The following is a 22900-nucleotide window of genomic DNA, read 5'->3' as shown; positions in this document are numbered from 1 at the left end:
TGTAGGCAATGAGTTTTCCAAAGCTCCAATATTTTTCATATGTCATCCTTCTCAGAAGAAAGAATAACAGAAAAATTCTACTAACTCATGCATCCCTCAACATAACCGCAGGATATACCTACATTCTTACCCATATGCTCCTCTTATTCAATACTTGCCTTTCTTCTTGGATTTTCCATCTCACATTTTCAATTTCATTCTCCCCCTGCTCCTTTTCTATGGTATATAAATATGCTCAAGCTCCTCGCCACTGAAAACATGGGTAACTCAGTCTTTGGTTCTATCAGGTTCCCTCTTCCTTCTCACTCTCTTGTTCTCCCATAGCAAAGCTGCACTTGTTAGGGGAGTCATGTGTTCTGTCTCTTCCCCTCTACGTTACATTCATAATCTAGTGTCTTGCAGAAACTACTCTTATTTGGCTCACTGCTACTACTTAAAACCCATATATATATATATATATATATATATATATATATATATATATATATATATATATATATATATATATATATAATCTTTGAGATATATGCCCACTTATACGTATTTAAAATGTGCAACTTGATAAGTTTTGACAAATGTGTATACAAGTAAAACCACCATTACAGTCAAGATAATACATGTATTCACTGGTCCCAAACTTCTTTTTTAAACATATTTTTGTAGTTGTAGATGGACACAATACCTTTATTTTTTACTTATTAATTTTTACGTAGTGTTGAGGATCGAACTCAGTGCCTCACACTTGCAGTCACTGAGCCACAATCCCAGCCCCACCCAAACTTCTTTTTAATAACTTTTTTATTTGTTCTAATTAATTATACATGACAGTAGAGTGCATTTATGCACTTTGATATATCATACATAAATAGAGTGTAATTTCTCATTTTTTTCTGATTGTACATGTAGAATCACATCAGTCATGCAGTCACATATGTACATAAGTTAATAATGTCTGTTTCATTCTAAGATCCTTCCTATCCCCATTCCCCTTCGCTTCCCTTCACTCTTCTGTACGTCATCTAAAGTTCTGTTCTTTCGTAGCACCCCCCACCCCCACATTGTGTATTAGCATCTACATATCAGAGAAAACATTGTGCCATTGGTTTTTTGGGATTGGCTTATTTCACTTAGCATGATATTCTCTAACTCCATCCATTTACTAGCAAATGCCATAATTTCATTCTTCTTTAAAGCTGAGTAATATTTTTGTGACCCTTTATGGTCCTTTCTTCATACCCTCATTTATTACTCTACCCTTCCAACTCCAAGGCAAAAGGTACAACTCCAAGGTAAAACCATTGTTCTGCTTTCAGATTATGGATAAGTTTTTGCCTTTTAGAATTTTATATAATGTGTATTCTTTTTTGTATGTCTTTCACTCAGCATTATCATCTTGATATTTAATCATGTTCTTTCTTTTCATTGCTGGTTATTATACCATGTATAGATATAGCACAATTTGTTTATTCTCTTACCAATGGATTTTCTGGTTGTTAGTGGCATTTGGTTGTTACAAATAAAGTGTTTGTGAACATTCAAGTATAAGTCTTTGTATGGTTGTCTGCTTTCATTTTTCTTAGCTAAATTTCAAGAGGGGAAATGATGGATCATACATAGATATATGAATATATTACTAAATATATTTTACTAAACCTGATTTTAAAAGTCACTGTGCCATGCTACATTTTCACCAGCTGTAGAGAAAAATTTGAGGTGATCCATAACTGATCCAACATTGTGTATGGTCAGTCTTTTTCATTTTTTTCTGGTCTAATTGCTATATAGTAGTATCCCATGGTGTTTTTTATTTGCATTTCCCTAATAAATAAATAATTGTGAACATTTTTTCATATATCATCCATCTACCTTTAGTGGTGAATAAATACTTATTCCAGTATTTCATCAAAAACAAATTCTTAACAGATTCTATTTTCTAAATATTGAGCGTTCCTTATATATTTTAGGCCTAAATCCTTTCCTTATAAAATGTGTTATTTTTATATATTTTCTTCTAATCTGTGGTTTCTATTTTTATTCCCATTGTTATACATAGAACAAAAGTTTTTTTTTTTTATATAGTCTACTTTGTCAATTTTTTTTGATTATGCAATGGGTGTTTTATTTAAGAAATCTTTTAGTTTGGGAACATAGCTCAGTGGAAGGCTTGCCTAGCCTGTGCAAGGCCCTGGGTTTGATTCCCTAGAACTGCATTAAAAAACAAAGCAAAACAAAACTTCACCTCTCTCAAAGTTAAAAAAAAATACTCTTCTATGTTTTCTCCTAGATATTTTATAGTTATAGTTTTTACATTTAGGTTTATGATGCATTTTGAGTTATTTTTGTATATGATGAGTGGTGTTCATATTGTTTTAAATATGGATAGCCAGGTATTATGGCAACATTTGTTGAAAAATCAATTATTTATCTATTGGGTTGCCTCTGCACTTTATAAATAAATGAGTTGACCGTATATGCAGGTATATTTCTGTAACCTCTATCCATCTCTTTTCCAGTGTGCTGCTGCCTGCCTTGCTTATTGTAGTTTGTAAGTCAGCTTGTGTTAGTCTTCCAAATTAATTCTGTTCTTTTTTTTTAATGTTTTGGCTATTCTTAATCCTCTCTATTTAATACAAATTTTAGAATCACTTTGTCAGTTTCACCAATCAACACCTGCTGGGATTTTGGTTAGAATCGTATTGAATTATAGATTAGTATAGAATTGATAATATTGAGTAATCTGATCACTGGACTTGATATACTCTATTTAGGTCTTCTGTAATTTCTTAGCAGTGTTTAGTAGTTGTCAGAGTCCCACTCATACGTGTCTTTTGTGGTATGTGTAATCACTTCACTTTGATGCTATTGTAAATTACAGTTTTAAAATTTCAGTTTCTATTATTTATCAGGAGTATACAGAAATATAGTTGTGTATTGATGTTTTTTCATCTTGTAACTCTTGTTGAACTCACTTATTCTTGTAACTTTTCTTCTCCAGGTCCCAACACACATTTTATATAAATAATTATATTGCCAATTAGTAAATATGGTTTTACTTCTTTCTTTGTAATCTGGATGCCTTTTTTTTTTTTCTCTTATCAGTGACAATGTCTAGAACATAAGTAAAATGTTAGATAGAAGTGGTGAGAGAATACACCCTTGCACTATTTCTGATGTTAGGAGAAAGTTTTAAGTCCTGTACCATTGAATATGATATTACCTCTAGTATTTAACAAATGCCCTTTGTAAAGTCAAGGAATTTTTTTCTTCATCCTAGTTTACTGAGTTTTTATCAGTAATACATGTTACGTTTTGTCAAATGCTTCTTCTATATTAATTGAAATTATTTTATTATTTTTTATTTATTAATATGGTAAATTTAATGGATTTTCATATATTAAATCAATCTTCTGAAACAAGTCCCTGCATTATACTTTTTATACATTTGTCTTATTTTCTTGATTTTTTTTTTGGTCTGGCTTGGGTAATAATGTAATATTCAAAGATGCGGAAAAGGGAACAATTTCTTTCTTTTTAGTTTTTTAAAGGCAATTTTATAGAATTGCATAATTTTTTTCCTGACATGTTTTATGTAATCCACCAGGAAATCTCTCTAGGTCTTAAAGTCTCTTTAATAGTAAAGTTTCCTTAAACTACTGTTTCAATTCCTTTAATAAATATAGAGCCATCCAGGTTATCTGTTCTTCTTGAGTGAGTTTGGATAGTTTGTTTTTCAAGGAATTTTACCACTTTGTCTAAATTGTCAAATTTAATGGCCTAAAGTTATTCATGGTTTTCCTTCATTTGCCTTTTAGTGTCTATTTTCTGTAGTAGTGTTATCCCTCTCATTCCTGATATTATCAACATGTGTTTTCCTTCTTGAACTCCTTTTCCCGATCAACCTGACTAGATGGATAGGAATTTTATTAATCTTCCCCAAAAAACAGCTTTTGGTTTCACCCCTTCTCTCTATTGTTTTTTTTTTTTTTTTTCCTGTATCATTGATTTTTGCTCTGGTCTTTAAACTTTATAACTCTTTTGGGCTTAATTTGCATTTCTTTCCCTAGTTTCTTAAGGTAAGGTGTTTACTCATTGATCCTTTTTCTAATATAGGCAGTTAGTATATAAATTTCTAAGTGCTGCTTTTCTCCTTTTCTTTAGAATGCTGTATTTTCATCTTCAGTGAGTTCAGACTACTTTCTAATTACCTTTCGGTTTCTTCTAATGGGTTATTTAGAAATATGTTATTTAGTTTTCAAATATTTAGGGATTTCCCAGACATATTTCTGTTCCTAATTTCCTTTCTTTTTTTTTTTTTTTTTGGCTATAGAAGTTGATACTGGGGATTAAACTGAGGGGCACTGGACCCACTGAGCCATATCTCCAGCCCTATTTTATTTTATATTTTATTTAGAGACAGGGTCTCACTGAGTTGCTTAATGCCTCACTTTTGCTGAGGCTGGCTTGAACTCGGGAACCTCCTGCTTCAGCTCCCTAAGCCACTGGGATTACAGGCATGTACCACCCTGCCCGACCATAATTTCTTTTTTAAAGTAATTTTATTTTTAACTTGTACATACAAATTATACATTTAATGCCATACCATAAGATAATATAATTCCTATGATTGGAATCATTTTAAATTTATTATAAATTGTCTTATGGCAATTGTAGCTAATAAGTTGAAATCAGATTGTGTTAGTGACAGACCAGAAAATGGTCTATCTTGATAAATGTCCTGTGTGTACTTGAAAAGAATATGTATTTTGTTTTTCTCGGGAGGGATATCCTACAAATATCAACATGATCCAAGTAATTGATAGAGTTGTTGAAGTGTTTTATATCATTGTTGATTGATGGCATAATCACATGATCCACTCACTTTCCTATAGTCAAGTTGAATTTTTTTTCTTTCTACATTTTTCCGTGGTGAATTATAGTTGCCCATAACGATGGGATTTGTTGTTACCTTTTCAAACATGCACATAATATAACAATATAATTTGGCCAATATGGGACCCCAGCACTTCCCCCTTCCCTCTCCTCCTCCCGTCCCCCTGCTCCCTTTCCTTTACAGATATCCCTTTGATTTTCATGAGATTCCCTGCCCCAGTCCCAGTTTTTTTTTTTTTTTCTTTTTCCTTTCCTAGCTTCCACATATGAGATAAAACATATGACCGGCCCTTGACTTCTGAGTTTGCCTTATTTTACTTAACATAATGATCTCAAGTTCTATCCATATTCTGTCAAATGGTGTTAATTCCATTTTTCTTTATGGCTCAATAAAACTCCATTGTGTATATATTATGTCATTTTCTTTATGCATTAATTCTTTCATTGATGGACACTTATGCTGGTTCCATAGTTTGACTATTATGAATTGTGGTACTGTATGCATGTGTATATATGTATGACTATAGTATGATGCCCAAGTCTAAAATTTTTGTGTTCTATTCCCTCCTCCTCTGTCCCTCACTCATCTTTTAGTCATCAATTCCTTCTCACTTTATCTTCTAAATTGCTCTCAATACATTCCTTCCTTTCCACCTCCATTGTAAAGCTTCTACTTGACTCAACTGTTGCATATCACCTGGGATCACCTTCTAAGTGATCTCCTCAATCACCTTCTAACCTCTAGAAGTTATCTGCTATGACCATCCTTTCTACCCCACAAAATCCAGATATAATTACAGAGTTTCTTATTGGTGGTGTCTTCCAGTATCTTCCTTCTGACTACACACATTTTTTAACCCTAATGGTGGCACATATGAACCACAGGGTGCATCCCTGCCTATCTCTCTGATTTCACAGCTCACCATCCTCCAACTTCTCATGTGTTCATCATCAGTCCCATCACCCCTGCACCCCTATCTATTGCACTGACATTTCAATTAAAGCCTTTTCTGTCAAAATTTTCTCTTCTGTATACTCTCTTACTCTACCCTATTTCCAGGTAGAACTGAGCAAAATTCTTTTCTTGTGATAATAATTACAACTAAAAACACCAACAATTAATGCTTATTTTATGTTTTAGATACAAAGTAGAATTCTAAGCATATTTTACATATATGAACACATATAATACAAATGAAAATTATATAACATGAATTATGATTATTATAATCCTCATTTTATAGAACAAACCAGAGTACTTAGAGAGTGAGTAGTCTGCCCAAAGTCACACAGCTCATGACTTGGCAGGGCTGGGAATCAGACTTAGGAATTCTAGAAACAGAGGCCAAGCTCTTCACTACCATACTTTGCTGCTGCTTCTGTGGTCATGCTGTCTTGATCAAACTTGTGCTGCACCTTAGTTTAGACTTTATGCTTAATGACAGGGGAGGTAGGCTTATGTGTTGTTTTAAAAGTACCTGTCTTTTATGCTAATTAAAATGGTTTCTTGTGTTTGTGTAACTACCATCAAATTTGTGAGTTTTGTCTTTACTAAACAATGATTTATTATTTCTTATAAGGCTGTAGGTTGATAAGGTAGCTCCTTTGCTTCACTTGATGTTGGCTGGGGTGATACAACATAGAAGGTCCATAATGTCCTTGTCCACAGGGTTGGCAGATAGGACCAGCCCTGTCTGGGAACTCAGCTGTAGCTGTCTGTCACAGTGACCTCTTCAGTGACTCTTTAGGCTTCTGCACAGCATGGTAGGCAGGGGCAGTTAGACATGTTACACAGTAGCTCTAATCTAAGTGTAAAAGCAGAAGCTGCCAGACTTTCTGAGCTTTATGTCCAGAACGGGTGCAGTTACTTCTGCTGCTTTTTATTTGTTAGCATGGAACAAGGACCAGCCCAGACACAAGGGAGAGGATAATACAAATGGAATACCAGGAGGTATGGTTCACTGGAGATCACCAAGGTACCAGCGTGCCTTGAAAACATTGTTGAAGCTGTCTGAGAAGCTCCAAGAATAAACTGACTTTGTAAACAATTCTCAAGGGCGCTAAAAACCAATCCATTTCTCACTATGGAGAAACGAAAGAGTCATGCTAAGGAAAAGTGTTGAAGATCTTGGTGTGTATAAGGAGTTCCCAGTCCATGGTGTGTTTGAGATCACTGAAGGTGATGAGAATAGCCCAGCAGGAACCCCAGAAAAGTGTGTGTGTGCGTGTGTATGTGTGTATGTGTGTGTGTGTGTGTCCCCAGAGGTGTTTACCCTTGAGAGAGAAAGATTTGGACCTTCATATTTTTTTTTCTAACAAAACTTTGTTTCTTTTCAGTCTTTCTTTCTTTCTTTCTTTCTTTCTATAGTTTAGATTTGGGAAGCTTAAATATGTAAATATGTAATTTTTCTTATTTTTTGTTATCACATTAGGTTTGAATGGTTCTTCCAATATTTTTCATGACTTTTTCCCATATTCATTATTTCACTTAATACACAGTGTTGAAAGTACGACTATAATTTGGGTTCTATGACAAACAACAGCTCAGTACTCTTTTTACTCAATTGTACTGCCTCCTATTCTTTCTAGACAAAAAGAAAGACCTTATTGTCATTTCCTCCCCAGCTGCCTGGAAACATGAAGAGTTTCTAGTATGATGCTAGAATGGCTTTCAAAATGCTTAAGAGAATTGTAGGAGAAATGAGAACTACTCAGTGACAAAATGTGTATTATTTTGAGGGGAATATAATGGTTAGGGAGAGGAAAGGCTAATATTTACAACACGGTAAAAAATTAGCAAATTTATTTCAGATCTGCAGGTATGCACTGAGTGCCACCTGGTATGCACTAACTGCTCACGCTGCAGTTATCAGCTGTCATCATTGCTTTGACATTACGGTCTTCTGTTTCTAAAGGAACCACTCATGCTTGCTGGAGCTAGTAATGCATTTTAATTGTTAGGCCTGTGTTAATGATTCATGTCATCTTTTTGACATGGATGTAACATGAGTCAAACTGTCTTACGTATATCTCTGATACAGTCAAAGGATTTTCACTCAACGAAAGCTTCTTATTGATAGGAGCAGTGGTAGAGTGAGAAAGCCTAGATTCAAATCATGTACTTGTAGCCAAACACCTGTATGTCTTAGGTCAGATCACTTAATCTCTATGTAATTTAGCTTCAAGTGTTACACAACCAGGACTGGACCTGAGTGGTGTTCCCAACTCTTACTGACTCTTTGGGAGGCTTTGGAATTAAATAAACACACAGCCCTACATGCGGAGACTAGATAGACTTGACCTAGGATGAACCCAGATCTGCGTAGTTTCTACTGAACCTCAGATAAATGTAACGTGAGCCATTAACTATATGCTCTAGTTGGTAAGATTTCTTGGTAACTATGACATTATCCCTAGCTTCCTTATTTGGTTGTTGGTAGCAAACCAAATCAAGTGTAGCCACAAAGTAAGATGTTAGAATGGACTCAATACTTTAGCTTGATAACTACCAAGTAAAGGGAATGTTTTCAAATAATTAGTGTATAATAAAAATATACTTGCCACAGTTCTTCATCCTGAACTTCATAAAAATTGATTTTTCTAAAAGCACCTCAGATCTTACAGTATCCCAAGGCTGTCATGATTAAATTAGCTTTTGTTTTTCAGATCACATGTATGGAAGGTAACTGTAGGAAACTGAGATGAGTCTGAACTGAGTAATGGCATGATCTAGAATGTCCTGTGTTTTTAAAAGAAATTCAGAGCAAAAAATCTTTCTTCCTCATTAGGTCTGAAGAATCTGCTGGCTGGTTGGTCCTTCCAAACCATATGTGTTTTTCAGTGTGTTTACAGTAGTTCCATGTATATAAGTTGCCAATTTCATGTTCCAAAGAAGGCATGTCCTTTTTGGTTCACATCCTAAAATATGTGACTCCCTCCTGGGGATGTTTTCAAATAGCTTCCAAAAATATAGTTAAGCACTTCTTTTTGTCCCCTGTCCCACCTCATTTGAGATTGCACATAATTAGCATGAGAGGAGAAAGTTAAGTGTTTTTTGTTTGTTTGTTTTTGAGAGAGAGAGAGAGAATTTTTTAATATTTATTTTTTAGTTTTCGGTGGACACAACATTTTTATTTTATTTTTATGTGGTGCTGAGGATCGACCCAGCGCCCCTCGCATGCCAGGTGAGGGTGCTACCGCTTGAGCCACATCCCCAGCCCGTGTTTTTCTTTTCTGTACTACAATTTAGAAAATCATGCTTCAGTTTGCTGAGTATGGGTTACCAACCCTGCCATATACCAGCTGCATGAACTTAAACAGATTACTTTCACAGTGTGCCTTACTTTTATTTTCTGTAAAGTGGGAGTAACAATAATCACAATATACAGATTAAAACAATGTATGAAGGAGTTCTGGCATAGCTCTCATTAAACGTAAGCTCCTATTCACCCACCCTCACATTCTTTCATCCGTCCATCTCTTTAAATACTTACAAAGTGCCTACTGTGTGTCCAGTTCTGTATTTCATATTAGAAGGACCAGAAATGAGAAAAACCTGTTTGTAAACTTATCTCATGTTCTTAATCATTATATTTTTGTTTTTCATTTATTGGTATTGGGGATTGAACCAGGGGCACTATACCACTGAGCTACATTATAGTGCTTTTTATTTTTTTCACTTTGAGATAGGATCTCGCAAAGTTGCTTAGGGCCTTGCTAAATTGCTAAGATTGGCCTCAAACTTGTAATTCTTCTGCCTGAGCCTTGGGGGTTGCTGGGATTACAGGCTTGTACCACCATGCCCAGCTCAGTGATCTTAATGATCTAGGGAATAATTGGAGTTCAGAATAGATGAGGTACTTGAGTACATTTTGAGTGTTTATAAATCATATTGTTAAAAATATAACTGTAATTTACCTGCAGATAAAAATTTAGACTACTTATCTGGATATTACACTGGCTCTACATTTGTATTTCAAAAATGTCTTTTAGACTGGTTAAGTGCTTTGGCCTGTTTGGAAATTTTCAAGAAGTTATTCTTCTAAACTGTTTTTTTTTTTCCTCTGCAAGTGAGCAACTTCACTCATTAGTGTGGAAAGTCAGATTTTATTGTAGACTGTCATGTTTTCAATATATTCCATGTCCAGAGAATACAAATTATCCTCTACTATCTATCAGGGGCTTTCTTTCTTCGAATAGCTATTAGTCTAGTCTGTATTATTATTATAACAACAGTAATTTCTAATGCTATTGAAGTGAGTGAGCTATCTGCATTTTCATTATAACTCCTTTCAAACAATGAATTGTCAATTGAGCTATAAAAATGTATTCTGTTCAATCTTTGTATTGAAGGGATTCATTGTGGCAGCTTTTTGTGTGTGTGGTTGTCTTCTCTTTTCCTTTCTCTTTCCTTGAAAGCTCTATAAAATTGTTTTCAAGTGAAATGAATATAAAGTAGAAAATTGGTCATTTGGGGTACATTTCCTAGTGCAGGTGTAAGGCAAAAGATTTTTCTGAGAGTTAACAGCATTTCGAACAATTCCGATCATACCATCTGATGATAAACCTGTTGCTCTTAAACCTTTGTTACAATATATGATAATAAAGGCTTAGTGATGACAGAGGGCATCCTTTGTGCTGGAAGGCATTGTTCACATCAGAAACTTTGTTTTCTCAGAAAAGCTACTGATTATACTTATCAGTAAGTGGGAGAGGGCAAGAGACAGAAACAGTCAAACGTAAAATCAAGCCATTCCAATGGAGTGCTTGGTATGTGTTTTCTTAGAAGAAAGCTTGTGAAAAAGATGAGGATTCTGTGTCCTATATCATGGGGTTTTATTTTCTCCATTGTCATTTACAAATAGCCATGTGTTCCACTGGGAGAATTTTGTAAGCTAATTGGAACCAAAAGGCAATTATAAGCAGTAGAACTATAATCAGTGCCAAAAATATATGTATTTTTATCCACAATGAAAGTTAAATAACCTAGAAAATAGTTGTGATACTTCACAGTTACAAATCATGCATCTACATGATCTTTATTCTAAGGAGTGAAAATGGTTTTTACACACATTTCTGATTAATTCAAAAGATCTCCATAAAGAGGGTGATGGGAAAGTCATGTTACCCTTGTTTAGAACTGAGATTTTAAAGAGCCAAGTTTAAACCCCGTCTATAGGATAATAGCAGTAAAATAGAAACTAAAGTCTCTTCCCGACTTCAGGTCCTGAGACCTACTTTAATTCTATGTTAGACCATTCTATCTTTGTTTTAGGAAAACCATTTTATTTTTTTAAAAAATCCCTAAGAAAAATATCCCTTTAAAAGGCAATTTAACTAGGAAACAACAACAACAAAAAAACATTGTTATATGTATAATTTTTTCCTTAGAAAAAAAATTTTAAACATCGAATCCCATTGGAAGAGTCATAGAGAATAAAAAGTAAGAATAAAAAATAAGAAAATTCTAGAGTTTAGAGAGAATTTAGGAGATTGAAAATGCATAGAAGCATTTCTAGTCACAGGAGTCAAGGAACCTGGGGGAAAGAGGGTCCTAATTGGCCATGAGCAGTAAAGTGTTAAATTTTCCATAATAAGCTCACCCTCATTGGAGTCTGCCTTGTCAAGAATTTTTACTTCCCACACTGACTTATTCAGTGTTCAAATAGCAATCCAGGTGAATAATTTTTTTCAAATTGGTACATTATAATTCTACCTTATAGTAGAATTTTATTATGTCATATTCGTACATGAATATAATATGGATTGATGACTTTTTTTCTTTTAAACACAGATGTGTTTTCCTCATATTAAGTTAAAGAAACAACAACAACAAAAAAAAACTGGAGACATGTTTTTTGAAACCTCCAGACATCAATGTGTATTTTGCCCTTGTCTAGATTTCCCCTTCTCTTGGTGGTTAGCTTAAAACCTTCTTCACCAGCAAAGCTCAACCCTGGGGGCTCCATCTCTGGGGGCTTCTCTGAACCAAAAGGCCTCAATTATAACATGTCACACTGTATCCTCAGGGTCTCTTCATCTTTCCCACTGTCTGTAAGAGCACTTCAGAAAGATTAGAACCATGACTTTCCTGTCTTTACCTCTAGGACCTAGAACAAAATGGGCATTGAGTTTAGAATGCATAGCTCATTAGAGATGATATTTCCATAATATGATATTTATGACTTTTCTAATATTTATCCAAATTATGTTTTATGGTGATGTTTGAAAGATCATCAAGATATTTGTTTTTCTTCTCAGATTTAAATTTGTTTTTGTTTTCTATAATCTTAGGGCTAGTTAATGCATGTCTTCATATTCTTCATCTATAAAATGGGAATTTTCATTAAAGTGACTTACAGAGCTGTTTTGAGAACCATAAGAAGGAAACTAAGGAGGAAATTGGATAGAAAAGGAACATATTTCTGAATAATGGTTAACAATTTTGAAAAATATGCTTCATTTTCCAGAAGTAAGGAAAGGATTTTCTGGTGTTTTATTTGTTTAATTTCACCTTCTGCATATCAATATGAAGGATCTCACTGACATATATGAGCTCATAGAAGACCAGTTTGCTCTTCCAGTTCCTGTACCCAGTTCTTGAAATTTCTTTAATCAGAGATGAAACACTTTACTTCATAATTATACATAAAAGTGCAAGTGATGAATTTTGAAGGGCATAGATGATTTAAATGCTCTTCAGGGTAAAAAAAAAAAATCATGAGCCCTTTCCCTAGAGCAGGTTTGGATGAGGAAGAAGTAAGATTCCTGAAGGAGAGTGAAGGACGGGGGGAAGGGAACAGAGACAGGGTTTTCAGAAAACAGACTGCCTAGGGAATGTGATGAGTGGGAATTTCATAATTTTTATAATAACACATAACCAACCAGAAACCCTTTGAAGGCTAGAGAGTGGAGGTCTAGCAGAATAGAGCAGATCTTTCCTCCTGTCTGATACTTCCTCCAAAAACTTTAGCAGTCAGTCACTTCAAAGAATTCTTTTCCTAGATTAAGAAGATATTTTCTAATCCTTTCTAGGCCACACAAGATTGCTATCTCCCATAGGAATTTCTAAACTCTATTTTTTTCTCTCTTGATCTAAAATTCAAGTGTCAGGCTGCATCATAGTCTGAGGCAAATAAGAATATTTAAGAAATGTCAAAAAGGAATCAAATCGCCTTTGTCAAGAAAACTGATTTCTAACACCAATAAATTATAAACAGACCCCATTGCTTTGGCATTAGAAACCCAGACAGTCACCATCTCTGGGAATGCATAAGTGTTTTTTTCCAATTCACATTCCTACCAGAGGTCATTCCTGAATGAAGTCCCAAACTTGGCTCTTACCATGGCAATCCCACCTTTTGAGTGTTGGAGTGTGATTTTGGAGTGTTCCTCCATTCACCTGGGCTTTTTTTGTGAATCACCTCTCAGCACTTGCTGATGTACTAGCCTGTTCCTTGTATAAAATCAGAAGAAGCCAAGGCACAATTGAGATTGTGAGTATGGGATTAAAAACCTAGGTGAAAAGTGTAGCGACTTTGTTGGCATTGGTGTAACCTATAATCGTGAGACCTTTATTTTGACAGGTTTTTGCCTCAAAATATTGAGTATTTTGACCCTGAGAGCATCAGGTTCCCTAATTACAGGAAGGGAGAAAAAGGCTTTGTGTAACTGTAATAGAACAAGGGAGGCCCTGGGAGAGATGATTATAGAAGATAATAGACATTGGTAAAGGACTGTAAGAAACATTTTCCCTGGGTAATTGCCAACTGGCTTTGATTGAATAGATCATAAACTGAGTTTTCAGGAGTGTTTCCAAGTATACAGACTGTGTTATGGGAATTGGCAAATCTCCTGACAAACTGGGTGAGGTCCTAATTATTAACTCTCAAGATGAACATTTTTGTTAACAATTCTTTCTTGTATTTTTCCAATGTTTGGCACAGGGGGAAAATGTAGGTTATAACGTACTGAGCTGAGGACACTGCCATCTAAGACAGAAGTTTAGCCTGTGAAGTATTATCTCTTCTTTTCTGTAGGTTTAGAGGGTGACATTATAGGGGAAAGTTCTCTTGTGTCCTTTTACCTCCTTTACTTTTTTACCACATAAGTTACATTCTGCCGTAGTTACTAAAAGTTGTGTCAATCACAGAATACTTTCAGTGAATCTCAGTTTGTAATTGTCTGACACAACTGTGTATTTGATACCACAAGTGGTTTAATAAAGCCTGGATATGAACACACCCTTACAACTTTGGGCCAAATAATTGGACATTATAACATATATTGAATTTTAACCCTTCGTGATAATTCCTGAGGAATTAGTGAATGTATCTAATCCCCACAAGTCAACCCTGTATACTTTGGAAAATAGAAGATTTCATATTGAATTAAAGTGAAAGTCACTAAGGAGCTGAAATGTCCTTATCTTTTTTTTAATAAATGCTACCAGATTAAATTACCGAAACATACTCTCTAATTAAGCATTTGTGGAACAGATACTTTGGGGCTAGCAACAATTGACTGGAGAACTGTAGAGACTTGGAAAATGAGCTTAGATAAACAGAGTGGTTTGGTGGTAAGCAGAGGCTTTGTAGAACCTTGGGTCAAATTCTTGTTTCATAGGTGAGGCTACTGAAGCCAAGAAAGGCCAAATGACTTTACTCAGATTGGAAGGCCAGAAAGAAGGCATTAGTCTCCCAGCTCCCTCATCATTTCAAATTAATACTTCATAGGTTTCCTCTGATCTAAAATCACATAAAAATCTGTGAAAATAAAGCAAAAACTCATTAACAAAATGACATTGTGTGCATGAGATTCTTGAAGACAGTGACCATGTTTATTGATTTTTAGTCTCCTTGTATCTAGCACAGTGCTTTGAACTTTTCATTAAGGCACTAATTCTACTCTCAGTAGAAAAACAACATTCTTTAGAAATGCCTAATGCTGCATAAGTATTTAACATGTATAGTGCTATTACTCAGAATTTTTCCTTTGTGATTAGTTATGATTAAAATCACCAAGGATAGAAAAATGCTTATTTCTTGTCTGCCAGGATTAAATTTCTTGGGAACTTTGTTAAGCCTGGATTATTTTTCCCAAGTAGGACATTTTCCAAAATGTGGTAGAACCTTGTTCTTTCCAGATTTCGTGTTGAGTAACTGCTTCAGATTTGGCTTACCTTCCTGCAGACTGGTTTTTGCTTGCTGAAATTTTTTTCTTTCATCAAAGGTGCTCTCTTGTTTATTTGACCAGAAAAATGCAGTCATAAGATTATGAGTCAGTATTATATCATGTACAACATCTTACCCACTGAGAGTTAGGAGGGGGGAAAATAAAACCCTTAATATACCCATAACTAGAGAGCACCTTTTCTTGCTAGAGAAATACAGGGACCTCATGGAACACAGTTTTTTTTTTGTTGTTGTTGTTGTTTTGTTTTGTTTTTTTGAGTAGCAGGAAAAATATTCTACAAAGTCTCATTCCACTGTTACATTAATCTCACATCTAATAACTATATAAATGCAGCTTATGGCTTTTTATGTTTTTTTTTCTCAGTGTACATTTCACAACTTTTAATTTTAAGGCTTTTTTGACACTTCCGTCTGCCAAAATTTCAGACATGTAGTAAACACAAACAATTTTGTGTGAATTGGAAAAACCATCAAATATAATGAAGGGTTTTTTTTATATGTTTCAATGGATTTTCAATGATGTAATTTAAACCTATGCAAACTGGAGATATATTTAATATATCTAGACCTAAGTTTTGTAGAGTTATTCAGAATTCTGCATCTATGGTAGCTACCTAAGTGAATTAATAGGCATATAAATTTTTAAGTCTTTTGGAAGAGTTTTTACTGTTTATACATTGGTCAAAAGTTGAAGATCCTGTTTTTTACTAACAGCTAATAGCAGTACATGGTGTGTAGTTTCATTCTGTTAAATGTGTGCACAAATACTGTGTATTGTGTTTAGATGTGAGATGTACCCCAAAAGTTCATTTGAGAGTGCAAGAATGTTTAGAGGTGAAAAACTGGGTTATGAGATTCTTAACCTAATCAGTGCATTCATCTGCTCCAATGGATTAACTGAGTGATAACTGTAGGCAGGTAGGGTGTGACTGGAGGAAAAAGGTCATTAAGGTCATACTTTGGGGGTATATACTTTTGTCCCTGGTGAGTGAAACATTTTCTCTCTTCTTCCAAATTGTCAAGTCCTGAGTTGTTTTCCTCCTCCATACTTTTCCACCATGGTGTTCTGTCTCACCTTGGGCCCAGAGTATCAGAGCTGGGCAACTGCACAGAGAGCTCTGAATCCATACACCCCAAATAAACTTCTCCTTCTCTAATTATTCTTGTCAAGTCTTTTGGTCACAGTGGCAAAAAAAAAAAAAAAAAAAGCTCACTAAAACTTTGGAATTCATTGTAGTGACCCTTTGGTATGACCATATGAAATTATGCTTGGCAAGTTTCAGAGTGTTCACTGGTAAGAAAAAGTATACCTGACTCACTGTATAGGGGCAAATTAACAATGAAAGAATAGATACACTTTCCAGAAAGCATTTGTATAAAGAGTGCATTGTAATAGTTCACATATAGTCACATATAGTGACAGGATACTATATGTTACCTATGGATTAATAAAATGTGCTTTAATATAGAGAGAATGGTGCAATTACACACAGGATTAGGTATTTCCACTTTAGTAACACATGAATGGGCCAATAAAAACTGAAGATTTAGAAATAAAGGAATCAATTGAGATAATTAAAAAACAATATTGTGGATAAAATAGAAATCAAGTTCATAGCTTTACAAAGTGCATTCACACCTATTAATTCTTTTATCCTGTAACACCCTGGTGAAGTATGTGTTGTCATCATTCCTGTTTTACCATGGAGGCTTGCCTAAGGTTGCACAGCTTTTTATAGCACAACCAGGAATAGAATGAACTCTTCTGATGCAATATCCCTATGATACCACAGTTCTTTGCATTTCAGGAACTGGCCTGGACATATATCTGACTGATGACAGTGGTTTAAGTATGGTTGCAGCTATGATGAGAAATCACTCTCATTAGGTCTTTTCCTGATCATCTCCAATTTTCTGGACTTTTTGTTTCATAACTGGTCTTCACAACACTTATCAGAATAATTCTAAAAATAGTGCTTTCATCTATCTATTCATTTGCCCAACCGCCCTTTTATTTGCCCATTTATTTACCCATCCAGTAAATAAACTAATTGCCATATATCTTTGCTTATTTTCCTGTATTTCATGGCCACATTATCTGTCTTTCTACTCCCCTCTCCTGCCCACCCTCAAACTGTGTATTTCTCATAAAAGAGAAGTGACTGGGCAAGGGTGACAGTTGCTCTGTCCATTAGCCATGTGTGATAAATTGCTTATTAGTCTCCACAGCATCCCCATGCATACATTGAGAGTGGTTAAAGCATTGTAACTGGAGAATTTCCAATCTTTTATAAATAACCATTAATCTTTCCCTTTTACATTCAGCTTTCCACATCTGTTTCAAATTGTTCGGTACTAGTTCAGGAGTGCATTAAAGCTCCAATCCAGGTAGTATTAAAGGAATAAATGAGGCCCAGAGAAGAGATACTGTATTTTTCTTAAAGCAATTCTTTCTTCTTTTACAAAGTTAGGAACCAAGCAATTTATGATTAAGATTTTTGTAGGATATCCTCTGTCATTTTAAACCTTCCTCGTCTATGGGTTTAAAATGTATTTTTAGCTCTGGTATCCTGGAAAATGTTTTTCTCTATTCAGGTAAATTTTAAGTATCATTTCTACCAGCAATAAGGTAGTTTTAATTTATTATGATTCACTGTGGATTCTTTTTGAAGAAGAATGAGGACTAGTTAAACCTAAGGTCAGTTAGAAATAAATAAATGCTTGACTATGCATTTATACTTGTGATGTTCAGAATTTCAGAGAAAGTTGTCAGTAATTTTAGTTTGATACATTTTTTCTACAGGAAGCAATTTGCTTGTCAGTAAAAAGGTATTATTATTTTATGAATTGTAATTTAATATTTTGCTTTGTATTTGCTTCAATTTACTTAATGACAGTTATAAAAGTGTACCATATTCCCACCATATTCATCTTATAATCTATTTTCTCAGGTACTTTCCAAAGAAAAAATGTTCATAAAATGACCCAACCTGTAATGTTCAATTTCCAAAACTCTGATCACATATACAAATATGCCCTGCAGAATAAATGCATATAAAGATAGTACCATATGGTTTATCAGCTGATACATAGTATAAAAGAGGAATATTTTCAAGTTGACCTTGAAGATATTAAGGAACCCACAGAACAAATATCAAACAGAAAGGTTGCTAAAAGATTATTCCCTATCTCTGGCATTTGTAATAGGCATTAAAAAAAAAAAGATGACAACCTGGTTATCTGACCCAGAATAAAATGCCCACACAGGAATATAAAGGAAGAAATTCAGTTACATGTCTCTCATCAAGGTTAGTAAAATCTCATAGATAGATCATCACATTAAGTGAACTAAATCGCTGGATCTGAGGATGGTTTATTTCATGGTTACAGCCTGCAATTCCCTGCATATGTAGGGGGTTGGCAGCAGCTCCATCCATTAGTATTAAGAATAACCATTGTGGATCCCACCCACATCCCCCGAGGAAGCAAAGATTTCCTTCCTGCACACTACTTTATTTTGAATTCTCCAAATGTTATGGGATGGCCATTTCCTTAATAAATGAAATAATTGAATATAGCACATGTTATCTGTCATAGCTAAAACTGATGTCTCATAAGAATTTGTAAGGAATTCTAACTTTATTCATCTGTTAAGATAGATTAAACTTTTTCTCCTCTCTCTGTCATCTAAGGAATGTGTGTGACCATTAAGGAAATGTAACTGCACTCTAGGGCATTTCATCAAAAAAGAAGTAATTTGGGATGACTGTTAGTCAGCTTTTCATTGCTATAATGAAAATACCTGAAAAAAAAAAAAAAACAATGTAGAGAAAGAAAAACCTATCTTGGCTCATGGTTTGAGAGGATTCAGTCCATGGTCTGATGACTCCAAGGCAGAAGCATTAAGGTGAAAAAACATGGTCGATGAAAACTGTGGGCTCATGGCAGATGGGAAGTAGAGGGAGTGCAGGGAGATAAACCTTTTCACGGCATGTCCCCAGTAACCTGCTTCCTTCACCTAGGCCCTCCCCCTTAATCGTCTATTCAGATAGCAGTAGACCAATTTACCCAGTTTATCCTTGCATCATTATGACCTATTACCCATTTAAATCTCAAAAGGGCCTGGTTTGGATGGAAAATGAAAGAATCACCCCATTTTACAGCATTTCTTACACTGTGGTCCCTTTCTCAACCATCTAGGATGATTTCAGTTCCTATTCATGCCTTTCTTGTGGACCACTTGGTTCTACAAAAGGAGACAGAGGAAAAAAAATTGCCATTCATACATTTTCCTAAATTATAAAAAATTGTAAACTTCCTCCTACTATTTCACTTTTTGTATCTTTATCCTTCTTTCTCCTTTGTGGCATTGCGTCCTCCAACACATGCTTCTTATATAAAATGTCAGGGACAGGTGATTATTCACTGTATGAATATTTTCATATAGAAACCAGCAGGATAGTGCTTTTACTGGTTGGGGGTGTAAAGATGAAGTATGTTATAGTTTATTCATTTCAGTGAAGAGGAAGTTTGGGTCTTAACTACTCAATGACATGGGATTATCAAAATGTAAGATACATCAGTTCGCAAACACTTATTAAATGCCTGCCATGTGTCCTAAATTGGGTAACACAAAAATGACAGACATGTGTTGTTCTTGATCTCAAAAAACTCATCGTCAAATAATGGAGAAGAACAGATAGAGCAATTATTAGTACTACTAGTTTGCTACCAAAGTACTACTAATTTCTGTACTACTAAGAGGATATGAAGGTGCAGTGGGAAAACAGGCTTGGGATTAAATCAGGATCTGTAGCTTGGGGTGTTTTATAGAAGAGATGACAGAGTGGGTAGACTATTAACTAAATTTTGAACAGAGTGAAAGTATCCTTCCATACAAGGGTCCTTTTGTCAGTTTTGTTGAAGGAAATAGATGGTATTACTTGGCCATCTTGTACTGTAACAAAAATATCACCTGAACTCTGCATTCTATAGATTAAGACATTTTGTTGTTTTGATAAAGGGAAATTCACAGTTCACAATTCTTAAAATAGCCATAATTTTTCAATTTGTTGGTGCACCTCCAAATACAGCTTTGGAAAAAAAAAAAAGCTTTTACTCTCTGGCCTTTAATCTGCCAAATAGACTTTTTAATGCATTATCTATCAGAGGTCTTAATCTTTTTTTAGGAAATATCACTCATTTTTTTCTCTTCTAAGTTCAATCAATGTGTGGTTCCTACCCACAGACTTGTATATTTTACACTTAGGTGGTATTGTAGTACACTTATATATGAGAGTATGGATGGTCCCCAAATATTACTCTTATTTACTTGTATCTCAATGTCATGCTTACAATAAAGCGCCACAGACCACTCAGCAATACAGTTGAGTGAAAGAAACACTTCATTCCAACTTTATAGTTACTGTGCTTCTTACTGTCACTCCCTTAGTCTCTGTTTCTTCTCCTAATGGTTGCTACCTGCCTTCTGTTGACACTAATTTCTCTGTCTTCTCTACATATTTCCTCTCATGTCAGTTTGCTCCAATGATTTCCCAATTCCTCTCTGTATGATGGTCATTTCTGTCTGTTATCTGTTTGGATGGATTATGGAATCACCCTTACCCCCATCCTTGACATTTCTCCCAGTAATTAACTCACCTACTCTTCTCTTTTCATATCTAATCCTCAAGCAAGTCCCACAGACTCCAGTTAAATAATATCTTCACCTGATTCTCCTCTTTCAGTCCTCCTTTTCTACCATGGTACCAGTTTCCTAATACTAATCTTACCTGCAAACCCATGTCCAACTAGAAATCATTTTTCACATTGGCACCAGTTTAATTCTTCTAAAATATGCAGCCTCTTTGGTAAAATGCCACCAAGCAATGATAAAATTAAGATATCATAGAATGAACTCTCTCTTCCTTTTAGCTTTATTTTCTAGTATACTTAAGCATTAAACTGTATAGAGAAGTAGTGCAGAGCTCTGAAATGAGAACATCTGAGTTTGAATTCTGGTTCTGGCACTTGTTAGGTCTATGATCTTGGCCAAATCATTTACTTCTTGAGTCTCATTTTCCTCATTTATGATATGGGAATAGTAATTGGACCTAATGTAGAGGACTGTTGTTTGAATTAAATGAAACACTCAGAGCAGTGTCTATCATATAGGAGGGGTTCAATAAGTATTAGCCATTCTTAGACTCCATCATCTCTAGATAAGCTTGAGAGATGGAAAGGTAACAGAATTGAATGGTACATTTAGAAATAAATTACCTAAACCCACATGTCAAGTTGAACAATCAAGAAAAAAAATCTCTAATTTTGCTTCTTTTTCTAAGCCATAGTGAATTAATATTTTGGACTGGATATAAGATGTAAGTCCTTCTGAGCATCCTTGGTAACAAACAGTATATAAACGATGTTATGGAATTATCATTTTGTTCTGAAACCTGGAATTTTTTTTTTCTAACTTAGGGTAGAAACTTGGCTTCAGGAGAGGTTGGATTTTTCCCAAGTGATGCTGTCAAGCCTTCTCCATGTGTAAGTACTAGTATTTTATTTCTTTATTTCTTTTTTTTTTTTAACTTTTGATGCTATGATCAGTTATACAGAAATATACAAAAAAAGGATACTGGTCAAGTTGCTCAGTAGCTTTGTTAATATTTTCTGAAGGGATCTTATTAGTTCTAACATCATTTTTGAATCAATTGTCTGAAAATATTTTAAAATGTTAATATATTCAAGAGACAAATTTAACTAACAAGAATTTACAAAATTAAGTGGTAAGGTCTAAGCTATTCCCACACACTTGTGCTACAGGAAGAATTTACATTAAGCTGATATATTGGAAAGCATGCTAGGAAGTGAAAAGTAACAAATTCTTTAATCAAATCTCTAAATACATTTTTATACTTTAATGTGTCATTATTATTTATGTAATATCATAATGATTTTTTCTAAATACATCAAATACAAATAAAAGGAGAATGAATGACTACTAAAATAATGTAGGTGAATATAACTAAAATGTACTCTCGTGATTTATGATATTGATAAATTTCTATTTGGGGTGATATGATTTTAATATCTTAATTTGACATTTAGGGTGGAAATTTCCACAAATTTTTTTGAAGTTATTGAGTCCAAAGTAAATGAATTTTTTTTTACTAATATGGTAGAGATGATTTTTTGAAAAAAGAAAACCCTCAAAACTCTTCTTTTTTTAATATTTTTTAGTTGTTGATGGACCTTTGTGTTTTTGGGTTTTTTTTGTTTTTTATTTGTATGTGGTGCTGAGAATCTTACCCAGTGCCTCACACATGCTAGGCAAGCACACTACCACTGAGTCGCAACCCCAGCTCCTCAAAACTCTTCTTAAACAATCTTTCTTGCTATATTTAAATTGTGTCTGTGTTTCTACATTGGACATTATTTTTAATACTACAAATGTGAGGAGCACACCTGTAAACTCAGCAGCTCTGGAGGCTAAAGCAGGAGGATTGTCAGTTCAAAGCCAGCCTCAGAAACCAATGAAGCTTTAAGTAACTTAGTGATACCCTTTCTCAAAATAAAACTTTTTTTTTTCAAAAGCTGAGATGTGCCTCAGTGGCTTGGCATCCCTGGGTTCAATTCCCAGTATCAATAAAAGAAATAAAAATAAAAACAAAAAAGTGTCTGCTACCCTTGATTTCAGAAGGTAGTCTATAAGATAATTTACTACATTCATTTAGGCTCAATTATTTAAAAAAATAAATAAGCATTTTTTATTCTTTTGGTTCTATGATCTAATGTCACATTCAAAAACTTTTTAA

At 34.5% G+C, this 22900-nt stretch overlaps 1 protein-coding gene across 2 annotated transcripts in view; it reads left to right on the top strand.

Moving 5' to 3' along the window:
- Vav3 (vav guanine nucleotide exchange factor 3) overlaps nucleotides 1–22900 on the top strand; it is a 359269-nt gene that overhangs the window by 301238 nt on the left and 35131 nt on the right. For both annotated transcript variants that reach the window (XM_076861720.1, XM_076861719.1), the window contains exon 21: nucleotides 21564–21629. In XM_076861720.1, coding sequence (XP_076717835.1) covers nucleotides 21564–21629 — 66 coding nt within the window. The remainder of the gene's footprint in view (nucleotides 1–21563; nucleotides 21630–22900) is intronic.

Source organism: Callospermophilus lateralis, chromosome 7, assembly GCF_048772815.1.
Source record: "Callospermophilus lateralis isolate mCalLat2 chromosome 7, mCalLat2.hap1, whole genome shotgun sequence".
In the NCBI taxonomy this organism is placed as follows: Eukaryota; Metazoa; Chordata; class Mammalia; order Rodentia; family Sciuridae; genus Callospermophilus; species Callospermophilus lateralis.
This window is presented reverse-complemented; position numbering and strand designations above follow the sequence as displayed.